Raw genomic sequence first — 26,960 nt, forward strand, 5'->3', positions numbered from 1 at the left:
CTTTTGAGGTTTATTAGAATAAGAATTCTCACATTTTGGAGGAAGAATATTAAAGAAGAAAATTATCATATTCACGGTTTTTAGGACATTTGCACATTTTAGACGCTAAAAGACTTGGACTGTATATTTTTGTATAACCTAACCCTGCTTTAAATCTCTCCAAAATATTATCCCTGACCCGTCTGGTGTGTTCCTTGGCCTTCATGATGCTGTTTGTTCACTAATGTTCTAACAAACCTCTGAGGGCTTCACAGAACAGATGTATTTATACTGAGATTAAATTACACACAGGTGGACTCTATTTACTAATAAAAGGTGACTTCTGAAGGCAATTGGTTCCACTAGATTTTAGTTAGGAATATTGGAGTATAGGGGGCTGAATACAAATGCACGCCACACTTCTCAGATATTTATTTGTAAAAAATGTTGAAAACCATTTATCATTCTCCTGACACTTAACAATTATGTACCACCTTGTGTTGGTCTATCACTTAAAATCCCAATAAAATACATTTATGTTTAGGTTGTAACCTGACAAAATGTGGAAAATTTCAAGGATTATGCATACTTTTTCAAGGCACTGTATATGTCGACTGCTGTAAACTAATGCTGAAGCCATTTGTAAATCCACTACCGTCCCTCTCTTGAATCCTAATTCTATGTGGGATGCCGTCAGTCTCCCTTTTAATCCTTTTGGAACCTCCCGAAGAGAGGAGAGAAAACCTGAGGTGCATTTTCAATTAGTAAGATGAAATCTGGTTTTTATTGGGCGATCTGCCCATCAAATTAACCAGCGTGTCAGCTCATAAAACAGACACATCAAGTATTGGCCTGCTTGACGGTTTTATTCCAGTGAATTCTTTGTTTTTATAGATAGCTCTGATCAGACAGGTAGAGGCAGAAACAGGTTCAGGTTTGTGTTTTCCCACCTCTCAAACCTGTGTATTAGACATTGCTCAGTGGTGTGAACAGCACCTTTTAACACTGACACCCAGCGCATGTTTATCTTTTGTCAGTCATTTGCCTGCTGCTGTCAGTTGAAAGGGCTGCAGGGCTGTAAGTGAATCAAAAATAGCTTGTGTATTATAGATAGTTAGCCTCACCCCCCGCTCTCCCCCCTTACTGACTTTGATTGACAGCAGTGGGAGCCAGTGGCTCCCTCTGCTGTGTCTCAGCCAATGAGGTGAGAGAAACCCAGGATAGCCAAGGCGCTCTTGTGCACATACAGTGGGGCAAAAAAGTATTTAGTCAGCCACCAATTGTGAAAGTTCTCCCACTTAAAAAGATGAGAGAGGCCTGTAATGGGCATCATAGGTAGACCTCAACTATGAGAGACAAAATGAGAAAAAAATCCAGACAGTCACATTGGCTGATTTGGAAAGAATTTATTTGCAAATTATGGTGGAAAATAAGTATTTGGTCACCTACAAACAAGCAAGATTTCTGGCTCTCACAGACCTGTACCTTCTTCTTTAAGAGGCTCCTCTGTCCTGCACTCATTACCTGTATCAATGGCACCTGTTTGAACTTGTTATCAGTATAAAAGACACCTGTCCACAACCTCAAACAGTCACACTCCAAACTCTACTATGGTGAAGACCAAAGAGCTGTCGAAGGACACCAGAAACAAAATTGTAGACCTGCACCAGGCTGGGAAGACTGAATCTGCAATAGACAAGCAGCATGGTGTGAACAAATCAACTGTGGGAGCAATAATTAGAAAATGGAAGACATAGAAGACCACTGATAATCTCCCTCGATCTGGGGCTCCACGCAAGATCTCACCCCGTGGGGTCAAAATGATCACAAAAACGGTGAGCAAAAATCCCAGGACCACATGGGGGGACCTAGTGAATGACCTGCAGAGAGCTGGGACCAACGTAACAAAGGCTACCATCAGTAACACACTACGCCGCCAGGGACTCAGATCCTGCAGTGCCAGATGTGTCCCCCTGCTTAAGCCAGTACATGTCCGGGCCCATCTGAAGTTTGCTAGAGAGCATTTGGATGATCCAGAAGAGGATTGGGAGAATGTCATATGGTCAGATGAAACCAAAATAGAACTGTTTGGTAGAAACACAACTCGTGGTGTTTGGAGGAGAGAGAATGCTGAGTTGCATCCAAAGAACACCATACCTACTGTGAAGCATGGGGGTGGCAACATCATGCTTTGGGGCTGTTTATCCACAAAGGGACCAGGACAACTGATCCATGTACAGGACAGAATGAATGGGGCCATGTATCGTGAGATTTTGGGTGCAAACCTCCTTCCATCAGCAAGGGCATTGAAGATAAAACGTAGCTGGGTCTTCCAAAATGACAATGATCCCAAACATACCGCCCGGGCAACGAAGGAGTGGCTTCGTAAGAAGCATTTCAAGGTCCTGGAGTGGCCTAGCCAGTCTCCAGATCTCAACCCCATAGAAAACCTTTGGAGGGAGTTGAAAGTCCGTGTTGCCCAGTGACAGCCCCAAAACATCACTGCTCTAGAGGAGATCTGCATGGAGGAATGGGCCAACATACCAGCAACAGTGTGCCAACCTTGTGAAGACTTACAGGAAACGTTTGACCTCTGTTATTGCCAGCAAAGGATATATAACAAAGTATTGAGATGAACTTTTGATATTGACCAAATACTTATTTTCCACCATAATTTGCAAATAAATTCTTTCCAAATCAGCCAATGTGATTGTCTGAATCTTTTTTTCTCATTTTGTCTCTCATAGTTGAGGTCTATCTATGATGCCAATTACAGGCCTCTCTCATCTTTTTAAGTGGGAGAACTTGCACAATTGGTGGCTGACTAAATACTTTTTTGCCCCACTGTAGATGAAACAAGATAGAGGTCAGGCTTAGGTGAATATTAGGCGGGCTGTAGGGGGAGCAGCACACAGAACGTTTTTTACCTTCATGCATTCAGCCTTTACAACCACTTAACACTGTTTGCAGTCTCATTCTTCAAGTCTTATCCAGTATTTGGGTTAGGGTTAGAGTTTGCAGGTTCTCCCATGCTTGTGTGGATTTTATCTCGCTACCCCAATTTTCTCCCACAGTGGTTTCATTTGCTTCTGTCACGTACCTGGTTGGGGATCCTGACGTGGAGAGAGGGCTTCCTCTTACCACTCCCGTTCGGGACCCCTAATAGGGTAAACAGAAGGCACCAAGCTAGGAGGAGCATGAGTGCCTGATGGGTTTGAGGTGAGAGCTGGCAGGTGATGACCCAGAAGATCAGGATGCAGGTCAGTTGTTGATCAGGAGCTGGTGCAGCAGGCAGGAAGGTATAGCAGAGGTTTGGACAACCGCGGGCAGCTGGCAGCCAGTGATAGTCACAGGCAGGAGAGGTTCCAGCGTCGGACAAGCCGGGTCAGGATCAATTGGGCAGATCAGGTACAGAGGAGCAGGCAACTGGATAGTCAAGGGATGAGCCGTGTCGGTGCAGGCGGAGTTCAACCGTGGTCAGGTCAAATCAGGTAGCTAACAGGAATCGGGATACAAGCAAAAAGCACAGAACGTAGTAGACCAGAAGGCATAGGTTTAAGAGCAGCAGGGGTTTAAATAGCCCACCTGTGCACGTCGGCATGCGCATCGGCTAGGCCGGCGGGTACCCAGCATTGGCGCATAGATGTGTGCCGTCGCAAAGCTTCCTTACCCTGACAGCTTCCACCCAAAATGCCCTTGTGGTTATAGTACTTTGGTAGGGAAAATAAATGATTCGAACTTTTAGAAGATTTGACATTGATCTCTAGGTCTGAAAAGCAAAGTGTATGATGGTGGCACTATATAAAAACTAGATATCCATGAGAAAAATAAAATCAGAATTCATCTTGCAACATGTGTGTGGGGTTTGTCCTTTGCTTGAGTTAGGGCTCGTTCACACCATAGTGCAGAGACATCAGTTTTTCTGCACGCGTTCTGCAAGGGCACAACAAAGTCATTTGTTCTCTATGTGCCCTGTTCACACCACAACACTGGTATCATGTGCAGATTTTTTCTGCTCAGGAATCTGTGACATAAAACATACAACTCATTGAAGTGCGCATGTAAACTGATGGCTCTGCAAGTGAACTCTGCGTGTCAGTTTCCGTCTTTTTCTGCACATTTGTTGTGAATGAGGCCTTATGCTTATCAGGTGCCAGATCTGACTCGGAACCTTTTTTCCTCATGGTATACCATTTGCATTACTTTTAGAGTTGATGTTTAGAGATGACACATAAGGCTCTGTTGACATAGCTAAAGCACCAGAATAACAATGCTTATTTTCCAAAAAGTGACAGTTATTGTCTAGTGGATCCAATAGGATTTGAAAATTGGTCACATGGCTAAAAATAAAGATTGTTATCCTTGTGTAAAGCTTCTTGAATTGAGCTTACAGACTTTAAAATGTGTTGCTGAGCTCTGTGCAGATGTAAAAACTGCAATATATTTAAAAAAAAAAAAAAAAAAAAAAAAGGTTTTTAAGCACAGGTAATGGAAATTCAGTGATCTGTCTCACTGACCTCTATCTCCTGTACAGCAGAAGTTGTTAGAGAAAGGGTCAGTACTTTGGGGCCTGGACGAATACGATCCCAATCATGACACTACCTCAATTAAGTTTCCATGTTCCCCCTGTGCTTGCGTGTTTCCTTCAGGTATGCCGACTGCCTCTCACACTTTAATGACAAGTTGTAGGACAAGTAGTAGGAGCCTTTTATGCTGAGATGTCACATCAAAATCCCTCAGTCTATTAACTAAAATAAATAATAGAAGGAAATATATTTTGGCTTACTTGGTGTCACAGAGAAGTTCTGTTATCACATTCCACCTAAACACACACAGCGCAAGAGATTCTCAAACCTGCTTCATTGCTTGCAAATATTGAGACTTGTAATGGCCCCCCAAAGTAGAGAATGTCTAATAATTGGATTATTTGAAACCTTTTCGTTTATAAAAAAAAAATCTTTAAAGATACTCAGGCCATCGAGGCAGCCTTCCAGCACTGCGATAGTCTGTGCTCTGCGTTATGTTACTGGGTCTGGGCCAGTTAAGTCGTACCTGTGGGTACTACACAATGTATTTAATTGGCATGCTCTATATGCCTTAGCACTAGTGCTAATAGACATTTCTTTAAGTTGATAGCCTTTTTACGTGTACAAAACTGACCTGCCATTTACTTGGCTTAAGGATACTAACAGCAGGGAGGAATTGGAAGCTGTCTTGGTTAGGGTCATTTGCCATACCAGAATGTCCAAAAGATGTGAAGGATGTTTGTTGTTCTGAGACATGGCAGTGAATTGGATAGGGCTGGTGTATATGTGTAGCACCTGTTAACAAATGTATAACAACAAACAACATTGCACATTTTTAATGTTTTAAAGAGTATTCTTTTTTGAGTCCAAAGTGTTAAATGTCACAAAAGCTGTGTAATAAGCAGGAGAGATAATGATCTTGGTTGCACTGTCTGGCTGGGTGTGAAAGATGCCCTTACAGTATAAAATTTCCTATGGAATGTCTCCGGTTTGTTATAGAGTCTCCAGTGAAGTCTGTTTCTGGGCTGAAAGCGGGATTGCAAAATACATCTTCTTTGAGGAGCAGGAAATACCATGAGATATTTGATCCCTGACGTCTCCTGCATGATCTCTGTTTTGCTTGCTGTCCCAGAACTAAAAATGAGCGTGACACTTTCAGAATGACTGTGTCTAGCTGGTGCCATAATTATTTGGAACAGGTTTTTGTTGGCTGCTTAACATTACAGAACAAAGTATTAGGCCCCTTTCACACTTGTGGACCGTTTGTCTGTTTAACATCCATCCGTTAACAGATGAAAAACGGACATCAATGCATCTCTATCGAAAAACTGATGTAAAGGGATGATCACCTGTTTTACATTCATTTACATCTGCTTCCATCCACATCTGTTTTTTTAAATGGATCAGAGCTCTACTTTTTTTCCATTAAAAAACGGAATGAAAGATAAACGGATAGTCTGTTTTTGCAGCCATTTTTGCATTGGTTGTTAGGAGCCGGCACCCACTGGAAAGTAAGCAAAAGAAAAAAAAGAGCAAAGAGTGTGCTGGGGGGGGTTGCAGGGGCTTGTGCGTATTGGTCCCTTGTGTGATAGCAGTAAAAGCATAGGTAAAAAAAACAAACATCACTTAAAAGACATATGAAAAGTAAAAACAAAATGCAATCATTGGGGATTCTATGTAAAAATGGGTGTGCACAATTTTAATGCTTGACATGTTGGGTATCTATCTACTCACCGCAACATCATCTTTTATAATTTTACAAAAAAATGTGTAAATTATTGTGTTTGTGTGCCCTAAAATTAACTTTAGTGCAATTTTTTTACTGAAATGTTGACATAAAAAATTGAAACTACACCAAATTTATTCTCTAAGTGTCTGCTTTCAGAAAATGTATAATGTTTGGGGGTTAAATGTAATCTTCAGGCCTAAAAATAATTTTTAATCATGTAAACCAAAAATGTAAAAAAAAAAAGAAAAATGGCTCTGGGACTCAATTGCTTAAGTGGATGACCTGGTTAAAGGAATGGTCCGCAAGTGTGCACAATTGCAGGATCTGGACTAGTACAAAAACAGGAAAAAAAAACCACTTCTGATTCACTGACTGATATTATTCAAGCATACTGCGTGTTCCTACATTCTCAGTAAAAATTCTAATAGAGTTATCAGTTCTCTTGTGTTTTTATATGACTGATTGCCCCAAGTGAGAGATTAAAACAAGTGAGACTGATTGTGTGAGAGAGACACAAAGCAAAAGCATGTAATCTGAATCTACAGTCCATCCTGGACAAATATATGGGAAGATCCTGGATCTTTATACACAGGTGTACATCAAACACGATTTAGGTAAATTAAGTGAGCGTTCTGAATTTAACTTACCAAGTAGCATTAGCTGCTTTAGATCATGCAAAGAAATTATATTCTAACACTCTATGTAAGCCACCAAACATTTGTAAATTGATTGAAAAAATATAGAGCCCCAAAGCACTAAACCCCCAATTATGCCACCAAATTTTTTTACCGATTCATATACCCAGCCATATCTTCCATATGGAGAAGAGAAAAATTCTAAAATTTGGAGATGAGATTAACAGCTAGTTATCATGCCGCAAATTGTATGGTGGACTTAGCTTTCCACAGTTTGAGAAATACAACACAGTAGCACCTTTTGGTGGCTCTTTATGCTACCCTTGAATTTCCCATATGAGCCTCAGACTGCCTATATTAGACCCCACCCTAAAACAACCAGGCTTAACTATAACCAGAACCTTGATCGCTTCCTTCTTTTGCTCTGATGACAAAAAGGCGACTTTGTACAATGGGATTCTCTGCCAGACCCCACACCCTACTACCCCTCACTTTCAAATCTCCCTTCTTTCTTCACATTTAATAATTTCTTACTTTTTTTTTCTATAACAGCTGGCACTACCCATCTCCGGCTTGTCCTTTCCCGGTTTTCCATTCAGAGCTCTCTGAACCAGCCCTAATAAGTACTCCTCCCTACACTTAGGCATCCCTCTATGCATTCCACACCATTTTCTACATCTGATGGATGCACAGCTCCTAGTCCTGGCTGCTGTGGTGGGTAGGAGGAGACCTCAACAATGCCCAGAGCATTGGCAAAGGTGGGGTGAAATAATAGCTTGGGCATTTTCTTATGGGTATTGGCTCTCGCAGCAGCCACCCAAGACCCAGAACTTTGCAGGGATTCAATTACTAATAAACGGATAAAAAAAAGCTATTGTTACAAATGGTATGCAGCATTAGTAAAGGGCGAGGGCAGGCAACATTTAAAGTTTAATTAGACCTACTTCTTCAAAATCCCATCTCCAGCTTTCCTCGACCCCTACCTGCACCTCTTTTTTTAAAAATCTTTAGTGTGTGTGTGTGTGTCTTAAAGTGGAAATTCAGTCAAAATCTAACTAAAGCTAAACCTACTCCCACCCCCGTTCTATGCCTATTTAATCTAACCCTGTAAAGAAAAGATCTGTATACTTGTTTATTCTGAAGCCGCTCCAGTCACATGATCTCTCCAATGGAGGCTTCAGTGTAGAGGAGAGATCGTCAGCAACGGCTACAAATGCCTGGGGGATATCAACCATAGGCCAACTATGGAGCATCCATTGTAGGTCTAGAATGGGGGCGGGAGTAGGTTTAGTCTTAGTTAGCTTTTGACTGAACTTCCACTTTAAATCCAAAAGTCTACTGGCCGATTGCATGACATCCCAAGTCCTTTCTCTTGTGTTTCAGCATTGAGTAGCTTTATATGTTGCAGTGGCTTTAGTGACATAGGCTTCATTCTCTTGTGAGCCAAAGCTGACGTGATGAAACATCCTCAGAAAAGGGGATGTCCAGCGTTGTTACATCCACAAGAGGAGCCACAGCAGTAAAGTGTTTGCTGAGCACACTGCTGGAGCAGAGGAGAATATTGCAATATTTGCCTATAAGAATACTATGAAATCAATGGTAATACAGGACCTAGAATAGGCCATAAATTCAGAATAGGAATGTGTGGTTGTCTGGGCAGGTGATATCTGCTAGAGGAACACAAACTTCCTTGAGGAAGTGATGTGACACAAGGGAGGACATTCCGCATGCAGGAAGCAGCAAAGGAAATGGCAATTAAGTGTGTGAGAGAGCTTGTTGTGCTAATATATACTCATAATATCATGCTAAATATGGAAAGTGTGAATTGCAGTGCACATACACGACCTGCTTGGGTTGAAAAGGAAATCCACTTGTAAAACATTTTACAAACTCAAGTTAAAATATTACAACTACCTGGGAGTGCCTAAAATCATTCCTGATTACACAAGTGCTTGGTTTTAAACTGTAGCTGTACACATCAATGTGGTGATACATTCAGATTTTTATGTACAGTTACTGCATGGTGGTCTTCTAAATTTAGATATAAAATAAATTATATTCAGCTTCTTGTTTGTCAGCCGTAAAAGTAATAAAGCAGGCCATTTCAATATTTATAGAGAAGAAATCAAAAGGCAGGGTAAACATGCAGGTTTTGTTGGTACTGTCATAGACTACACAGATATTCCATAAGTTAATAGCAAAAATTACTTTTATTCAATGCATAACCCAAAAACGTATTAAAAACAACCACACATATTGTTTACATAAGCTCCCAACAGCTGCCATGAGATTCCAATCATAATTACTGTTCTTCAGACATGCGACTGTGAAGTCGGTAATATGTTGAAACACGGATTAGGAACGCATGAACAGCCGGGTTCACATTTGTGCATGTTTTACAGTCATACACTGCTTTGTCAGACCAATAGGCCAAAACCCTCACCTGGTGGACATGGGAGCAGTATAAAAAGTTGAAACTGTAAAATTAGTGCTGCTCCCATGTCTGCCTTGTGAGGGTTTTGTCCCCTTGGTCGGGCCATGATGATCTATGCTGATTTCTCCAGTGATTCTGGGTAAGGCAAGATTTTTTTTTTAGGGAATCACAGCCATGTTTATCTGCGACTCGCGACTGTTTATGTATGTATTACAACAATATTTTTTTTTTACATTTATTGTATAATTTTGTTTCATTGTTAGTCTTCTCCTTCTACTCCTGATAAAGCGGTGTATGACTACAAAACATGTAGAGATGTGAATTCAGCTGTCCATGCGTTCCTCACCCATGTTTCAACATATTACCGACTTCACAGTCTCATTTCTCAAGAACAGTAATTATAATTGGAATCTCATGGCAGCTGTTGAGTTTATGGAAACAATGTGTGGTTGTTTTTAATAATTTTTTTAGTTTTTGTATTTAATGAAAGTAATTTTTGCTTTTACCTTTTGGAATATCTGTGTAGTCTGACAGTACCAACAAAATCTACTCTACCAACAAATTTCCCCTGCCTTTTGTTATTTTTCTTTATAGTTATTCTGGATGAAGGAATCCAATTATTGGGTTGCGCTCATTTTCCTACTTTTTTGAATATTTAGTATTTGTGTATCTGCTCAATTATATTTTTTGGAATGCCTTCACCACCACAAACCCCAGCATGGACTTCCTTCCCCAAATCCGTGTTCAAGTCATGCAAAGCTACCTCACTCATCCTCCTGCATTTTCCAGTCATATTTTTAAACCTAGACTTTTTTTTTTTTGTCCAATTTAAAAAAGTCTTGTATAAACAGAATTTTGATTACATCAGAACTGATTTTCTTTCTTTACAAGTCAATTAGGATTGCAAAGGCAGATTGATTCAAGTCAGAAGGAGGTCAAATGCAGACTGAATGCATCTGAAAGCATACTGCAAATAGCCATCTGTACCACCTTCACAATAGTGAGGACTTGAGTTCTTGGTCTTGGTTCCCAAAGAACTGAAAGAAGATGATTGATGATTTTACCTTCCAACTTTCACAAAAAAACTGAAATCCATGCTTTGCTTTTATTTGGTCAAAACATGGATACACCAAACATTTTAGTGTGGCGCTACTTGATACTTTAAATGTGCTGAATGTTGTGCTAAAACTCTGAAGTGCTATAAAGCATCTTCCTCCCTTATGAGTGTATCATTAACATCTAAATACATTATATGTGCATCCTCCTCAAAACAAATGCAATATATGTGCAACGAACTATAGAACACCTCCTTACACTGCAATTAAACATTTATGACATTCACAGCATGTGACTTCTTGAACAAAGTGCTTATGTTTAGTCCACTTTCAGTTCTGCATTCCTTCGTGTGACACTCATGCTCCCCCCCTGCTTGTGGGTCCACACAAAAAACAAGACTCCCTTTTTACAGGTGAGTCATATGCGCTTAGTATAGCTTCCACCTTCAACTCCTCCACACCTCCTCTCAATATATCTCTTGGGTCCCCGAATCTCCTTCCTCCTCCACTCCACCAGTTTAAATCCAGCAGAACCAAAAAGCAGACCTCCAATCGTGTAATACCGTTTATTAAAACTGCACACAGATAATAGAATTGCACTTACATTACAAAGCTTTCAAACCTGCTTTACTCGTGGCTCGGGGACGCTACTGCCTTCCTCACACCGGAAGTAGGCATCTGAAAGTGATGCAAAAGGCTCCACCCAACATCAACAGGAGCGGTCCTGTGTTGTGAATGTCATAAATGTTTAATTGCATAGACTTTGCATAGGAACATATTTAGTTTTCCAGTGGAGGGAGGTGTTTTATAGTACGTTGCACTATTCGAGCATTTTTTAAGGTTTTGTATATTGTAATTGAGGATGTCACAAATTTTCAGCATTTGTATACCTCTCCCCTAGATTGTAAGCTCCAAGGAGCAGGGCCCTCTTATCCCTCTTGTATTGAACTGTATTGTTGCTCTATTGTCTTCCGTTATATTGTAAAGCATTGAGCAAACTGTTGGCGCTATATAAATCCTGAATAATAATAATTTACACAGGAATACATGTTGTGTTTCTGTACAGAGAGGTGTTCTATAGTACATTGTACACCAGTTGTATAATAAGAATATATAATTTTTTTAGGATTAGCACTGCAATTCCACAGGCAATTATATAGAATTTGCATATGGTAAGTCAGTAGAAGGCGGTGTTCTATAGTTTGTTGTACATACAGTTAGGTATATGTATGTGTATACAGGCACAATTTTAGTTTTTTCAGGTATTTACCAAAACATATACAAGCTATAGTTATATAATGGATTTGGGCTGGAAGTGCACACTCTCAGGTTTAATTTGAGGGTATGCACATCCAAAATGGAGGAAGGGTTTAGGAATTACAGCTCTTAAGAGTGTAAAATGTTAATTTTTAATATTTTGTTGAGAATCCTTTACTAGCAATAACTGCCTGAAGTCTGGAACCCATGGACATTACCAAAGACTGGGTTTCCTCCTTTCTGATGCTTTGCCAGGCTCTAACTGCATGTGTCTTCATATGTTCTTTGTTTGTGGGTCTTTCTGCCTTTTAGTTTAGTCTTCAGCAAGTGAAATGCATGCTCAACTGGGTTGAGATCAGGTGATTTGACTTGGACATTGCAGAATATTCCACTTCTTTTCCTTCAAAAGCTCCTGGGTTGCTTTTGCAGTGTGTTTTGGATCAATGTCCATCTGTACTGTGAAGCGCCATCCAATCAACTTTGCTGCATTTGACTGAATCTGGGTTGACAGTATATCTCTAAACACTGCAGAATTCATCCGGCTGCTTTTGTCTTCTGTCACATCATCAATAAACACCAATGACCCAGTGCTACTGGAAGCCATGCATGCCCATGCCATCACACTGCCTCCACCATGTTTTACAGATGACGTGTGCTTTGGATTATGAGCTGTTCCAAGCCTTCTCCACACTTTTTTCTTCCCATCATTCTGGTACAGATTAATCTTGGCTTCATTCGTCCAAAGAATGCTTTTCCAGAACTGGTCTGGCTTTTTTTAGATGTTTTTTATCCAATTCTAATCTGGCTTTTCTATTCTTCAGGCTTATGAATGGTTTGCACCTTCTGCTGAACCCTCTGTATTTCCTCTCATGAATTATTCTCTTGATTGTAGACATTGACAATGGTACGCCCACCTCCTGGAGAGTGTCCTTTACTTTTCTGGATGTTGTGAATGGGTTTTTCTTTACCATAGAGAGGATCCTGTGAACATCCACCACTGTTGTCTTCCGTGGACGTCCATACCTTTTTATGGTGCTGAGCTCACCAGTGCATCCTTCGTTCCTCAGAATGTACCAATCTGTTGATTTGGCCACTCCTAATGTTGCTGCTATCTCTCTGATGGATTTGTTTCACTTGCATGGACAGCTCCTTTGAACTCATGATGTAGGTTCACAGCAATAGATTCCAAATGCAAACACCACACTTAAAATCAACTCCAGACCTTTTACCTGCTTAATTGATGAAGAAATAATGGAGTAGCCCACACCTGGCCATGAAACCGCTTTTGATTCAATTGTCCAATTACTTTTGGTCCCCTGAAAAAGGAGGGATGGCTACTCTTAAAAGCTGTAATTCATAAACCCTTCCTTCAATTGTAGGATGTACATACCCTCCAATTTAACCCGAGAGTGTGCACTTTCCGCCCATAACCATCATATAATTACAGCTTGAATATGTTTTGGTAAATACCTGAAAAATCTAAAATTGTGTCTGTGTCCAAATATATATGGACCTAACTGTATATTGCATTTGATTTGAGGAGGATGGACATATAATGTATTAAGATGTTAATGAGGCACTCATAAGGGAGGAAGGTGTTTTATAACACTTAAGAGTTTTAGCACAATATTCAGCACATTTATTTAAAGTATCAAGTAGCACCACACTAAAAAGTTTGGTGTTCTGGCACCTAAGAGGGTTACATTATTGTTTCAAAAGCGCGGATAATATACTAGAACATGGATACAGCCAAAGTGCCTAATGTTTACAATTTCTTGGCAAGATAGAATTTTTTTTATTCCACTTCCAACACGATTCACACCATAATTTGTGTTATATTGTAGGCTACAAATAAGAGCTTAGCCTAAATTTCAGAGATCTTTTCTTTGATTCCATGCTGCTTATTATGATTATGAAGATTTTTGTATGTACTGCTGCAAGTTACTATGATAAAAGAGAAGTATAGGTCTCTATTTTTTCCCCTAGTTATACTTGCCTAGGTGGATGCAGCATCGGTCCGATGGTGCATCTGTCCCCCGCTGGCTCTAAGTGTGAGAATTCAGCAATCACATAACCGCTGAGTTCTCACAGCCGCTCTGCCCTGCACCCCCCTCCTCGAGTGCAGAGCTGTGGAGAGGGTGGGAGCATCTGGCTCAGGCTCTTAGCGGCTCACTGAGATGCTGAGCCAGGTGGCGCTTCAGACTCTGGGATAGATCTTGACTGTAAAGTCAGGATCTTTCCCCAGCCTGGACTGGCTGAGTGATGTCCGCTGTCAGCTGAAAACGGGTCACAGGAGTGCAGAACGAACTGCACTCCTGTGATATATAGGAGAAGTACAGTGATACCACAGTTAATGAACATTTCTGTTCGCAAAACAACTTGGTTCACAAATAGAAGAATTCACAAAAATTTGATTCAGGTTGCAAACTCCGCTTCGGTTCACGAACACGAGCTGCAGCCATCTTCCCTGCTCTGACATGTGATCGTGACTTCCTGTAGACGAGATCGCAGTCACAGACAGACACTGAAAGTGTACTGTGAAGCTTTTTGGTGTGCTTTTTAGCATATACTATACAGTACTGTATGGTACATCCCTGTGCACACTTGCTGTAAAGCTTTTGTGTGTGCTTTTTAGCACATACTGCACCGGACATCCAGTATGGCTCTAAAGAAAATTATGAGCAAGCATGGTTGTAAGAAGAAAGTGCAGAGTGGCAATGAAGGTGACAAGGACGTGCAGAGTGGCAATGAAGGTGACAAGGACGTGCAGAGTGGCAATGAAGGTGACAAGGACGTGCAGAGTGGCAATGAAGGTGACAAGGACGTGCAGAGTGGCAATGAAGGTGACAAGAACGTGCAAAGCAAGCATGGTGGTAAAAAGAATGTGCAGAGCGGTAATTAAGGTGACAAGAACGTGCAGAGCAGTAATGAAGGTGACGAGAACGTGCAGAGCAAGCATGGTATGAATAAGGTTGTGAAGAAAATAACCATTGAGTTGAAGAAGGAAATTGTAGAAAAGGATGACAGTGTTATTCGTGTGAAAATCTTGAGTATTTTGAAGAAGAAAGCTGCCATCAAAGGAGCTGATGTAGCAAAAGAAGTAATGAGGTTGCAAGTGCTGGAAGAGGTGGAAAAACATTTGTTAGTGTGGTTGAATGAGAAACAGTAGACACGTGATAGCGTTACTGAAGTTGTGATCTGTGAAATAGCTAGGAAATTGCAGTAGTTTACTGAAAAAAAAAAAACCCTTTACAAGTGCAGCAAGTGAAGAATTTAAAGCCAGTAGAGGGTGGTTTGAAAAATTCAGCAACAGAAGTGGCATCCACAGTGTGACAATACATGGTGAGGCTTCCAGTTCTGACAAGGCCGTTGCAGAAGCCTACAAAGAGTTTGCGAAATTCATGCAGGTTGAAGGATATGTTGCTCAACTGTGATGAAACAGGGCTCTTCTGGAAAAAGATGCCGAACAGAACCTATATCACGCAGGAGGAAAGGTCACTGCTGGGGCACAAGCCCATGAAGGACAGATTGACCCTTTTGCTGTGTGCGAATGCAAGAGCTGATCTGAAGATTAAGCCACTACTGGTATACCATTCCCAGACCCCTCGTGCATCAAGGGAACAGAATGTCAGCAAGACCAGACTGCCTGTCATGTGGAGGGACAATGCAAAAGCTTGAGTCACAAGGCAATTGTTCATGGAATGGCTGCACAAGGTGTTCTCACCCACCATAAGAAAATATCTTTCTGACAACCAACTGCCGGAAGGGTGCATTTTTCTGATAGACATTGCCCCGGCACACCCTCTAGCCTTGGTGGATGATATGGACGCTGAGTATGACTTCATAAAGGTCAAGTTCCTCCTCCCCCTTCTCCAACACGACACCTCTTCTGCAGCCCATGGACCAGCAAATGATCTGCAACTTCAAGAAGCTGTACATAAAGGCGCTCTTCACTGAGTGTTTTAATGTCACTGAAGAGACGTGTTTGATTCTGAAAGAATTCTGGAAGAAACATTTCAATGTTCTCCACTGCATCAACCTCATCAACAAAACCTGGGAAGATGTCACATACCGGACCTTACACTCAGCCTGGAGGAAACTGTGGCCAGAATGTGTCACTGAATGTGACTTTGAAGGGTCTGATGCAGAGGTAGTGGAGGAGATTGTGTCCATGGGCAAGAGTATGGGTCAGGATGTTGATGGTGTAGAGGAACATAAGGAACATAAGGAGGAGCTGACCATAGAAGAACTTTCTGAACTCCACAGTGAGCAACAGAAGACGGAGGAGGTTAGCAGTGATGCCATAAAATACATAATGGAAAAATCGAATGCGTGCCATGATTTTTTTTTTGAGAAGCACCACCCCAACATAACTGTAATGAACAGAGTGTTGAATCTGATGAACGATAATATGGTCTCTCATTTCCGGAGGGTTATGCAGCTCAGGAAAAGACAAGTGACATTGAACAGATTTTTCACCAAAACTGAGCCTGCAGCTAAGAGACAAAGAAGAGAGGAAACCCCTGAAGGAGATTTCCCCAATGTCCCTATGGAGGGGAACTCTCCCTCCGAACAATAACCACCTGCCTTCCTGTCCTCCATGCCAGAAGTCTTCTCAAGCAAGGTTAGTGTTCTCTCTGTTCATACTGTACTGTACTTTTTAATATTTTTGTGGTTCAAAAAAAAAAAAAAGTACAGAACGGATTAACCTTATTTACATTGAACCTTATGGGAAAATTTGATTTGTTTGGCAACCAAATTCGGTTTGCAGCCGCGTTCGTAGGCGGCAGAACAGATTAACCTGATTTACATGAAACCTATGGGAAAATTTGCTTCAGTTCGCGACCAATTCGGTTCGCAACTAGAGTCGTGGAACGAATTAAGTTCGTAAACCGAGTTATTACTGCACAGCCAAATGACCTTTAGCTATACTTCTCCTTTAATGTGTTATGGCTTAGAACGGATAGAATTGTATTGGGTAACTGCATAGCTAAGCTTGCTGTGGATAGTGGACTTGATAGTGTCTGTTGAGCTGTCTTTACACTTTTGCCCTAATAATGGGGGTAGTTTGCTGAAATAGTGATTTTTTTTTTTTTTTTTGCACTGTCCCAGCGAGTATGTGTTTACCTTGGACATCTACTCGAGATTGTATTTTCCTTAGAGAGTGCAAAAAATAATTTGGTTAATTTTTTTTTTTATTTCTAAAGGTGGTTGCGCACAAACTGTTGGATCAGTGAAATGAATGGCATCTTTGTAGCACAAGGACCAATTGGACCCTATATGATATAAATGAATTGTTTAGGTTGTCAAACATCATTATTGGTACATTTTTAAGAGATTATTTTATTTAGTTTGCGATTTTCTTTACCTTTGTACTTATTCTTTCTCTTGTGCTCTCCCTCTCGTAGTGGTATATTGAAATTCATCTCTCTCTCCAAATTGATAGTAGTGGTATATTGAAATGTATCTTTTAAAAACGTTTGATTTGATGGTTTTGCCAGAAGATAAAATAAATTGTGCACTTTTTAGTTAGCTTAAAACAGAGTATGAGCCAAAGAAACAGCAACAATTGCCTGCCTGTTTAATGAGATGGGCTTGAAGTTGCACTGTACGAGTGTCCCTGTTAGACTAAGAACGTATTTTTGGTATTCTCTGAAATATGTATGGACTTTAAACTGGAAATATAATTTGACCAAGTTTAAATGCTGGAGTCTAGACACATAATTTCAGACTGTCCTCTGCTTCACAGAGCAGAACTTGTATGCCTTGCATTCTTTGTTATAGCTGGTAATTCTAGAACTGCCAGCTTTTTACATGATCTTCATTGCAGTTCTTATTCCAGTCATAGAAAAATGACTTGTTCTACTGGCTGCTTTTTACAGCTACAATTATGAAGAGTTCAAAATATATAGAAATCTGCGCTAAAAGTAAGATAAAATGAGAGTGCAAATATATAGCAGCTGAACATTACAACCCGGTACCAGGCAATATGACAGTATACATATAAAGTGCAGCACTTAACAGAAAACAATTGGTGAGACAAAATTCTAACAATAAATCATTAAAGGAAATGTCCATCTAGAGTTGTCAAAAATAAAGTCCCCAAAAGCCGTGATGAACAAGAAAATCCAAGGATAGATAAAAGGCTTACCAGAGAGATATGACCCCCTGTTGAGAATGGTCAATCACACTTTGCTGTATGATAACCCAAAAAACTAAAAAGCCGGACACTCCTCTGGATCCCCAAGGGAGAAACACCAAAGATCTACCAAGCAATGATCCTAAATAGGCCGGCCGCACATGCATGGCTCCTTCCCACGCATTTCGGCATTTGTGACACTGTGAGGGCAAGTGATAATATAAACCAACTTAGTGCATAATATTCAATCCCCTTGATATCCACATCAGGGAGATCCACATATAAATAAATATAAGTGTATATTAATATATAAATGATTGTGTAATACGTGAATCCCCTCTCACTGGGAATATACAGTGCACATAGTGAAATATTAACCATACACACAATACTGTGAAATGACACACAAAAAAATGGGCAGACCAACTGTAGACAAATAGTTATAAATAGTCTCAAAAATACATATAGTGGTACTCCAACTTCACTCTCATGCAGTTGTAGTGCTGTGTGGGTGATTGACAAGTGACAATCCTTCAGTAGCCAAAATGCCCCCTCACCTCCTTACTTAGACCCCAAAGGGCCAGCTTGCTTTGGGGATCAACCGATCCTACAAGGACAGACTCCTCCCAGGGTTCCCCTCAATGATGGCATGCATCTCCAGCCTTCAACCAACTAGCAGCCAGTTCCTCCCAGGATCATAGTAAAATACAAACAGAGACCCTCCATAGTGTAACCTGTTAATTATAAGTATATAATCCAAATAAAAATGCCCACTCACATAGTAATCTTCTTGTCTTCAGCTCATCTACCACATGCTATGGGTGTACTGCATGGGTATCTGAAAAAGGTGATCCAATATGGCCCCCACGCCGGAAATGACGTTACCACGTTCCCAAGGGATATCAAGGGGATTGAATATTATGCACTAAGTTGGTTTATATTATCACTATTCATTTATTTATTATTTAGTTTTGTCAGCGCTGCACTGTGTCATTTATTGGTTTATTCACTTATTGGGTATAAGGCTAGTGTCAGCATCTTTGAGGTTAGGACTCCATTTAAGCGCAGAGGATCCTCGTTATATTGTGAGGGCAAGGCTGCTATTTTGGATGTTGGAAGAATTGGATTTTTTGCTTTTACATATTTATGTCCACTTTCTTGTGAGTGTAACCATTTTTTATATAAACGTTGTTCTATTGGTTTTACACTATGTGGAGCATTCTTCTCTTGCATGTCTCATAATACCTATTTGGGTCCCATCCGGAGTGGTTTAGTTACCCTATTTAGGATCATTGTTTGGAGGATATTTGGCATTTCTCCCCCAGGATCCAGAGGAGTGTCCAGCTTTCCAGTTTTAAATTTTTTTTTACTGGACAAGATCAATTCATGGAAAAAAAAGGACGAACATTTCATTTGGGTGCAGCGTTGCATGACCGCGCAATTGTCAAAGTAATGCAGCGCCGTAACGCAAACCGCTTCTTTAACAGCTTCCTAGCCACCCTTTAGCAGAAATACTGCTACAGTGTGGCACAGGTGCACAAAATCACATACATATACGTGATTCGCGCTCCCGTAGTTTTCACGACCCTCCCAGATAGTTTCAGATTGCCCGTCGGTACACCAGTAATCACATTTAACCCCTTGATTGCCAGGAACACGCTCATACACAATAAACCTCCATTGCTACTATAGTGTCTGAATGGATCAATATCTTTGATCAGATCAGCACTATGCCAGCGTTCACATTAGTATAGTGTCCCAAAAAAACACAGCCTTAGCAGAATCAGCCCCGACACCTGCCAGCACCTGCATTTTAGCCCCTACGCTTACCCCCCTCCCCCAGAAAGTGCAGTGTTGGTAGTTCACTGTCACTTGATACATTGCACAAAAAACTGCAGTGTTGGCAGAATCAGGCCTGATCTCTGCTAGCACTTGCTGGTAAATTTTGATGACTCTCATATGCAGCAGAGTGCCAGTACTAGTGCTGCTCTACCTTTTGGTGAACTGGCGAGCACCAGCGACCTAGTACATCCTGGTCTTTCACATACCAGCACTGCAGTATCACGTGGTGAGTCTCATCAGTGCAATACAAGCTGGTGCGGTGGCGAGCACAAGTATTGTCCCGCAACCACCAAGAATTTGCACACAGGCCCATAGAGCCCCTAGTATCCTTCCGGATGTGCTTGCAAATCCCGATTGGCAGCCCACAAATTCTGCAGCACCCGTACTTCCCCCCCATTCACTGCCCAACCCAGAATTCAGGTGGAAACTGCAAATTTCACCACTCCCCTTGATTATTTGGAGCTGTTTTTCACAGAAAATATGTATGTATTGATTGTGGATCAAAGCAATTTATGTGCACAACAATTTATCGCCGCCAACCCAAATTCAAACCTTGCCAGACCATTCGTATGGAAACCCATTACGGTTTGCAAATTTAAATTTTTTTTTGGGCCTAACCCTCATTATGGGAATTACTAAAAAAAAAGAATTGCAGTCGTATTGGTCCACAGACCCGATTTATCATATACCCGTGTTCTCGGCTGCCATGGCCAGGCATAGATATGAGAGTATAATGTGTTTTATGCAATTCACTGACAATACACTCTGTCGTCATTGGGCTGACCTGGAATTCCACAAAATTCAAAATGCAGGCATCATCCTGGTATCGTTTTTTTCAGCCGGCGATCGGCTCTCATGTAAAAGCAATCCTAGTGGCTAATTAGCTGCAGGATTGCTTTTAGAAGCAGCGGGAGACGATGCCCTCCCTCCCCTGCTGACTTCCATGGCCTTCACGGGCAGTCCCTTACCATCGGGGGAACCTGAGAATGCAGCCGGTGTTTCTGCCAGCTGACCATAGAGCTGATTGGAGACCGGAATGGTGCCAATCACCTCTATAGTCTGAGACCGGAAGCTACGAGCATTTCATCACTTTAGTTTCACAGGACATAAACAGTGCCATTTGTAAATTGGGAAAGCATCTGATCACACTGATCTTGGTGAAATTAGATAATGTATGGGCAGAGGAGACATCTGATAGACCCCAGATTTCTCAAAAAAGAATATATGACAATGCCCATTGAAGTTATAGGGGATATTTGTATTCCCTGTAATAGCATTAAAAGTGATCAAAAAGAAAAAAAAAATGAAAGGGACAGTATAAAAATAAACAAAAAAATCAAAATAACTTTAAAAAAAGCACCCTGTACTGGTATGTAAACAGCAGTGAACGTCCGATCAAGGGCAGTAATTCTAGCACTAGAACTCCTCTGTAAATCTAAAATGGTAGCTTATAATGGATGTTAAAAATGTATGCATAATAATAATAATAAATCACCCTGAAACCCAAATTCCCGTATAAGCACACTTCACCCCTACCCTTAGAGGTGTACAAAATATACAAATAATATGCTCAGTGATAATAATAAACCTTTTCTCCCAATCTGTGCGTATAACAAAGTCCCAGAGATAAATCAAAAATCCATAATCAAATACCAGAAATTATTTAAAAATCAAATATCCCTTCAAAAATAGAAGAATCAAAAAGTGTCCAAAAATATCCAAAATGTGATAATCTCCTCAGCGTACCCTATTTAAATCACTTTATGCCTTAGTAACAATCCCCAAGAGGACTGTATGATGGGATGAGTAGTTTTTCGGCCAATATCCTCACACTTCACTTCCACCTCATAGTACAATGTGGATCCATCCACACTAGTATCTCAGACCAGTCTCCACCATAACCGCCATCCAGATATCCATGTATGAAACAAATAATAGTGTAATACCGCCACACACTCAAATATAAAAGCTTTAATGGTACTGCTTACAGTATTAAAATCTTTCTAATCGCATGACATATGTGGAAAACCTTTTTGCCGTCAATCCAGGAGAGTCCAAACCGCTTCTCACAGTCACTGTTTCCCTCTCCAAGATCTTGGGGATTGTTACTAAGGCATAAAGTGATTTAAATATTGGTAAGGGTACGCACTCCTTACTTTAGTAGAAGTGGATTCTGTGGCGTGTGTTTATAAGCACAAAAAGAGTGATTCACTTGCACGGCTTTTCACTATACATAGTGTATTGGCACATGTTCTTGCTGTTTACACGTTTTTTTCACTTGGGTGAATTATCACTGGATGATTTCATATAATTTGTATTTATTAAGGATAATGCACTATGTGGCTTTTATTTTTGTTTTGTTTGAGGTAAATCAAGTGGCTGCAAGAGGCTGAGGAGATTATCACATTTTGGATATTTTTGGACACTTTTTGATTCTTCTATTTTTGAAGGGATATTTGATTTTTAAATAATTTCTGGTATTTGATTATGGATTTTTGATTTATCTCTGGGACTTTGTTATACGCACAGATTGGGAGAAAAGGTTTATTATTATCACTGAGCATATTATTTGTATAAAAATGTATGCAGTTTGTCGCAATTGCACGGGCATGCGCAGTTTTAAAGCATGTCTTGTTTGGTATCTATTTACTCAGCATACCATCATCGTTTATATATTACCAAATAATTGGCCAATATATTGTGTTCTTGTGCATTAAAGTAAAAAAAGTGTTTTTTTTTCCAAAAACTTTGCTTTGAAAAATCGCTGTGTGAGTACTATGTGAGTTAAAAGATTGCAGCACCCACCCTTTTATTCACTAGGGTGTCTCCTTTAAAAAAATATATATATAATGTTTGGGGGTTAAAAGTAATTTCCTAGCAAAAAATAATGATTTTTTCATGTGAACAAAAAGTGTCAGAAAAGGCTTGGTCTTCAGGTGGTTAGAAGAGTGAATGATGTGTGGCATAAACTTCTAAATGCCCCCCCCCCCCAAAACAACCATTTTTTTGGAAAGTAGACACCTCAAACTATTTGCTGAGAGGCATGTTGAGTCAATAGAAGAATTTATATTTATACCACAAGTTTTTGAAAAATTACAAAAAAATTGAATTTTTTTTTTACACAAAATTGTCACTTGCCATGAGTATATGTGGAATTACTCCCCAAAATATATTCTGCTACTTCTCCCGAGTATGGGGGTCCCACATGTGAGAGACTTTTTGGCAGTCTAGCCAAGAACAGGACCCCAAAATCCAATAAGCACCTTCAGGCTTTTGAAGGTCTTTATTTCCTCATTAAACTTCATGACTACCTATCAGTTTCGGAGGCCCTGAAATGCCAGAATAGCACCAAACACCCCCCCATGACCACTTTTTGGAAAGTAGACACCCCAAGGAATTTGATAAGAAGCATGGTGAGTATTTTGCAGATCTCATTTGTTGTCGCAAGATTTTGGAAAATGAAGAAAGAAAACAAAAACATATTTTTTCTTTTCTTCTTTTGTATACAAAACCTTGTGAGAAAAAAATAAATCTGCAAAATACTCACCATGCCTCTTTTTAAATTCCTTGAGTTGTCTACTTTCCAAAAAGGGGTCATTTGGGGGGGATTTGGTGCTATCCTGGCATTTTAGAGCCTCCGAAACAGTGATAGGTAGTGAGGAAGAGAAATGAGGAAGTTACGCACGTTCAGGCTTTCAAAGTGGTCATTGGATTTCAGGCTGCTGTATGTGGCTAGGCTCCCAAAAAGTCTCACATATGTGGTATCCCCATACTCGGTATAAGGAGCAGAATGTATTTTGGGGTGTAATTCCACATATACCCATGGCTTGTGTGAGAAATATATAATTTAAATGACAACTTTGTGTAAAAAAAAAAAAAAAAAGTAATTTTCCAAAAACAGGTGGAAATAAATAAATCTTCCACGGACTCAATATGCCTCTCAGCAGATAGCTTAGGGTGTCTACTTTCCGAAAAGGGGTCATTTGGGGGTGTTTTTACTGTCCAGATATTTTAGCACCTCAAGAAATGTGATGGGCAGTCAGAAAGTAAAAGCTGTGTAAATTCCATTATCTATTCCATAGTTTGTAGATGTTATAACTTTCATACAAAGCAATCAATATACACTTATTGGGATTTTCTTTAACCAAAAACGTGTAGCAGAATACATTTTGGCCTAAATTTATGACAAAATTTGTGTTTTTTGAATATTTTTTATGACAGAACAGAGAAAATACCGTTTTTTTTAAATAATTTTTTCCAAAAATGTTTTATTTATAGTACCAAAAATAAAAAGCACACAGGTGGTCAAATACCACCAAAAGAAAGCTCTATTTGTGTGAAAAAAGGACTTAAATTTAATTTATGTACTGTAGTGCATGACCGCGCAATTGTTAAACTAGTGCAGTGCTGTATAGAAAAAAAAAGGCTTAAATTGCGGTATCTATACCATAGTTTGTAGAAGCTATAACTTTCACACAGTGCAATCAATATGCACTTATTGGGAATTTATTTTACCAAAAACATGTAGCAGAATACATTTTGACCTAAGTTTATGACTAACTTTGAGTTTACTATATATATATTTATAGGCAAAAGTAAAAAATATAATTTTTTTCTTAAATTTTTGGTCTTTGTTTATAACGTGAAAAATAAAAAGCGCACAGGTGATCAAATACCACCGAAAGAAAGCTCTATTTGTGTGAAAAACAAGGACGTAAATTTTGTTTGAGTACAGCATTGCATGACCCCGCAATTATCAGTTGAAATAGTACAGTGCCGAATAGCAAAAAGAGGCCTGGTCATTAAGGGGGGTAAATCCTCCGGATGGCAAGTGGTTAAACAGGTGTCCAGCAGACAGTTGATTATGAAAGGGAGTTACTTAACAAAGAAAACCCCTTCCCATTTCATACTGTCAGCAATGGCACCACATGGAAGATTAATGAGAAAAAGTAATTTCTGAAGGCTATACAAAGATCAGCAAAGCATTAATTCTGAGTCAGAATACTATAGCAAAAGTGATACACAAATTTAACAATGAAGGAACTGCAATCATCTCACAGAGAATTACAGGCCGTCCATGAAAGTTAACACCTCGACAGGATTAGAAGGGTTGAAGGAAATCCCCATGCAAGTTCACTGCAGATAGATAAATAAGTAGAAAGCCAAACTGGGGTGATTGTTTCCTGTGACACAATACGGTGTAGACTGCAGAGGAATGGCATGTATGGGTGTCATCCATATAGGAAGCCTCTCCTAAAGCTCATGCACAAAAAAAGCCCACCTAGAATTTGCCATGGCCCATGCTGAAAAAGAAGATGACTACTGGCACTCTGTACTCTGAACTGATGAGACCAAGATAAATGGTTTTGGAACTGATGGCTTCAAAACTGTATGGCATCACAAAGGTGAGTACAAAGAAAAATGCAAGGTGCCTATAGTGAAACGTGGTGGCAGTGTCCTTCTGTGAGGCTGCATAAGTGTTGCTGGTGTCGGGGGGGCTTCATTTCATTGATTGTATCATGAATTCACAGATGTACTGCTCTATATTGAAAGAGAAGATGCTACCATCACTCTGTGCCCTTGGTCGTCGTGCACTTTTCCAACATGACAATGATCCAAAACACACATCTAAGGCTACTGTTGCATTTCTGAAGAATAGGGTGAAAGTGATTCAGTGGCCAAATAGGTCTCCTGATCTGAACCCAATCGAACATCTATAAGGGAATTCTGAAGAGACATGTTGAGCATCACTCTCCAGCCAGCGTCCAGATTCTAAAAGGTCGTTCTTGAAGAAGGAAAAAAAGATAGATGTTACAATATGTTGCCAACTTGTTCATTCCATGCCTATAAGACTTGGTGCTGTCCTTAAAAATCATGGAGGTCATACAAAACACTAGATGTAGTAGTTTTTGTTGTGGGGTGTACTCACTTTTGCATCAACTAATTTGAGTGAAACTGAGGATTTTGTAATCTAAGTTGTATTATTAAGCTTACTTTCATGTAACGAGCTAAAACAAATGTTCTATCAAACTCAGTTTTGTCAAAATTTTGGCAATTGTTCCTGTGTTCATTTAGATATTGTTTAAAATCTTACTTTTCAAAAGGGGTATACTCATTTATGCTGACCACTGTAAGTATGCTTTGCAACCACAATAATTCTTTAATGACCTCCAAGAAGAAAGAAGATACCAACTCAATCTTATGAAGTTCTGTGTTCCTTTAAAAAAAAATACATGCACTGTATTTTTACATACCACTGTTTGCCTGCAGTTCATCTTTAACCCTTCTTTAAAGGGTCATTTTCATGTTCCTTAAAATTCAGCAGCTACAAAAACTGTAACTGCTGACTTTTAATAAGTACACACTCGCCTATGCCAGGTTTCAGCAATGTACTCACTCGCGCCATCCCTTCTCTCCCCGGCGCTGGGATCTCAACTGTGGGTACGAGGCTGTGATACTTGCGGCTTCACAGATGGGTGCCCACAGTGCATGCACGAGTCGCGCTGAGCATCCTGATGTGTCCAGCAGTCTTCTGGCACCTGTGAAGTTTCCCAGAAGAGTGCAGGAGGAAGGAGGGGGGCCGAACCTCCTGCTCACTTCGCTGCGGTTACCTGTCAAAACCAGGTATCCGCTCCCCCCCAAAAAGTGCCAAATATGGCAGTGGGGTGCAAACAAACGGAGCTTCCAATTCTGGATGGAACTCCTCTTTCAGGCTTGGATAGGTTTTTAACAGTAAGATAAATTGAGTGTTATATGACTAGCATTACCTGGGCATCCTTTATTTTTTTCATTTGGCTTCAGTCTTGCTATAACTTTCACTGAATGTTGTTAACATTTTGGATTATTTATCTGAGTGCATTTTGTCTAATTGCAGAATCATCTCCAACTCTGTGGGATATAGAACTAGCCAAGGAGATTGCAGCTGCCGGTCAACAGCCACCAAGAAATGGTTTTGAAGAGATGATCCAGTGGACAAATGAGGGAAAACTGTGGACATTTCCTATTAACAATGAAGCTGGTAAGCAGACATGCATAATTAAAATTTTCATCTTATGTAAAAATAATTTGTAGTATTTTTTGTTTTTACTAGTGACCATAGTGAAATACTTTGCTTCATTGTAAAACGTGGTCCAAAGTGGAGTTATTGCCAATAGCAACAGTTGGAATTTATGTTCTTTTTATTTCTTCTAACTTCGCTGCAGATCAATGAAAGCTGGGATATGTGCGTCCAGAGACACACACAGTGTGGCTTGGCCCCGCCCAAAACACCACTCCCCAAACAATCCCCACCCCCAGAGCCGCTATTAGAGATCACGGGACCCCGTACAACCTACGTGACAGGGCCCCCCCACCGCCAGAGGAAA

The 26,960-nt window shown here is 40.2% G+C and overlaps 1 protein-coding gene across 1 annotated transcript in view; it reads left to right on the forward strand.

Moving 5' to 3' along the window:
* MRPS31 (mitochondrial ribosomal protein S31) overlaps nt 1-26,960 on the forward strand; it is a 143,306-nt gene that overhangs the window by 96,298 nt on the left and 20,048 nt on the right. Inside the window, exon 6 of the mRNA XM_089680352.1 lies at nt 26,471-26,614. Within this exon, the coding sequence (XP_089536478.1) occupies nt 26,471-26,614 (144 nt within the window). The remainder of the gene's footprint in view (nt 1-26,470; nt 26,615-26,960) is intronic.

The sequence above is a fragment of the Staurois parvus genome, unplaced genomic scaffold, assembly GCF_062004578.1.
Source record: "Staurois parvus isolate SC_StPar_1 unplaced genomic scaffold, SC_StPar_1.0 ptg000242l, whole genome shotgun sequence".
Classification (NCBI taxonomy): domain Eukaryota; kingdom Metazoa; phylum Chordata; class Amphibia; order Anura; family Ranidae; genus Staurois; species Staurois parvus.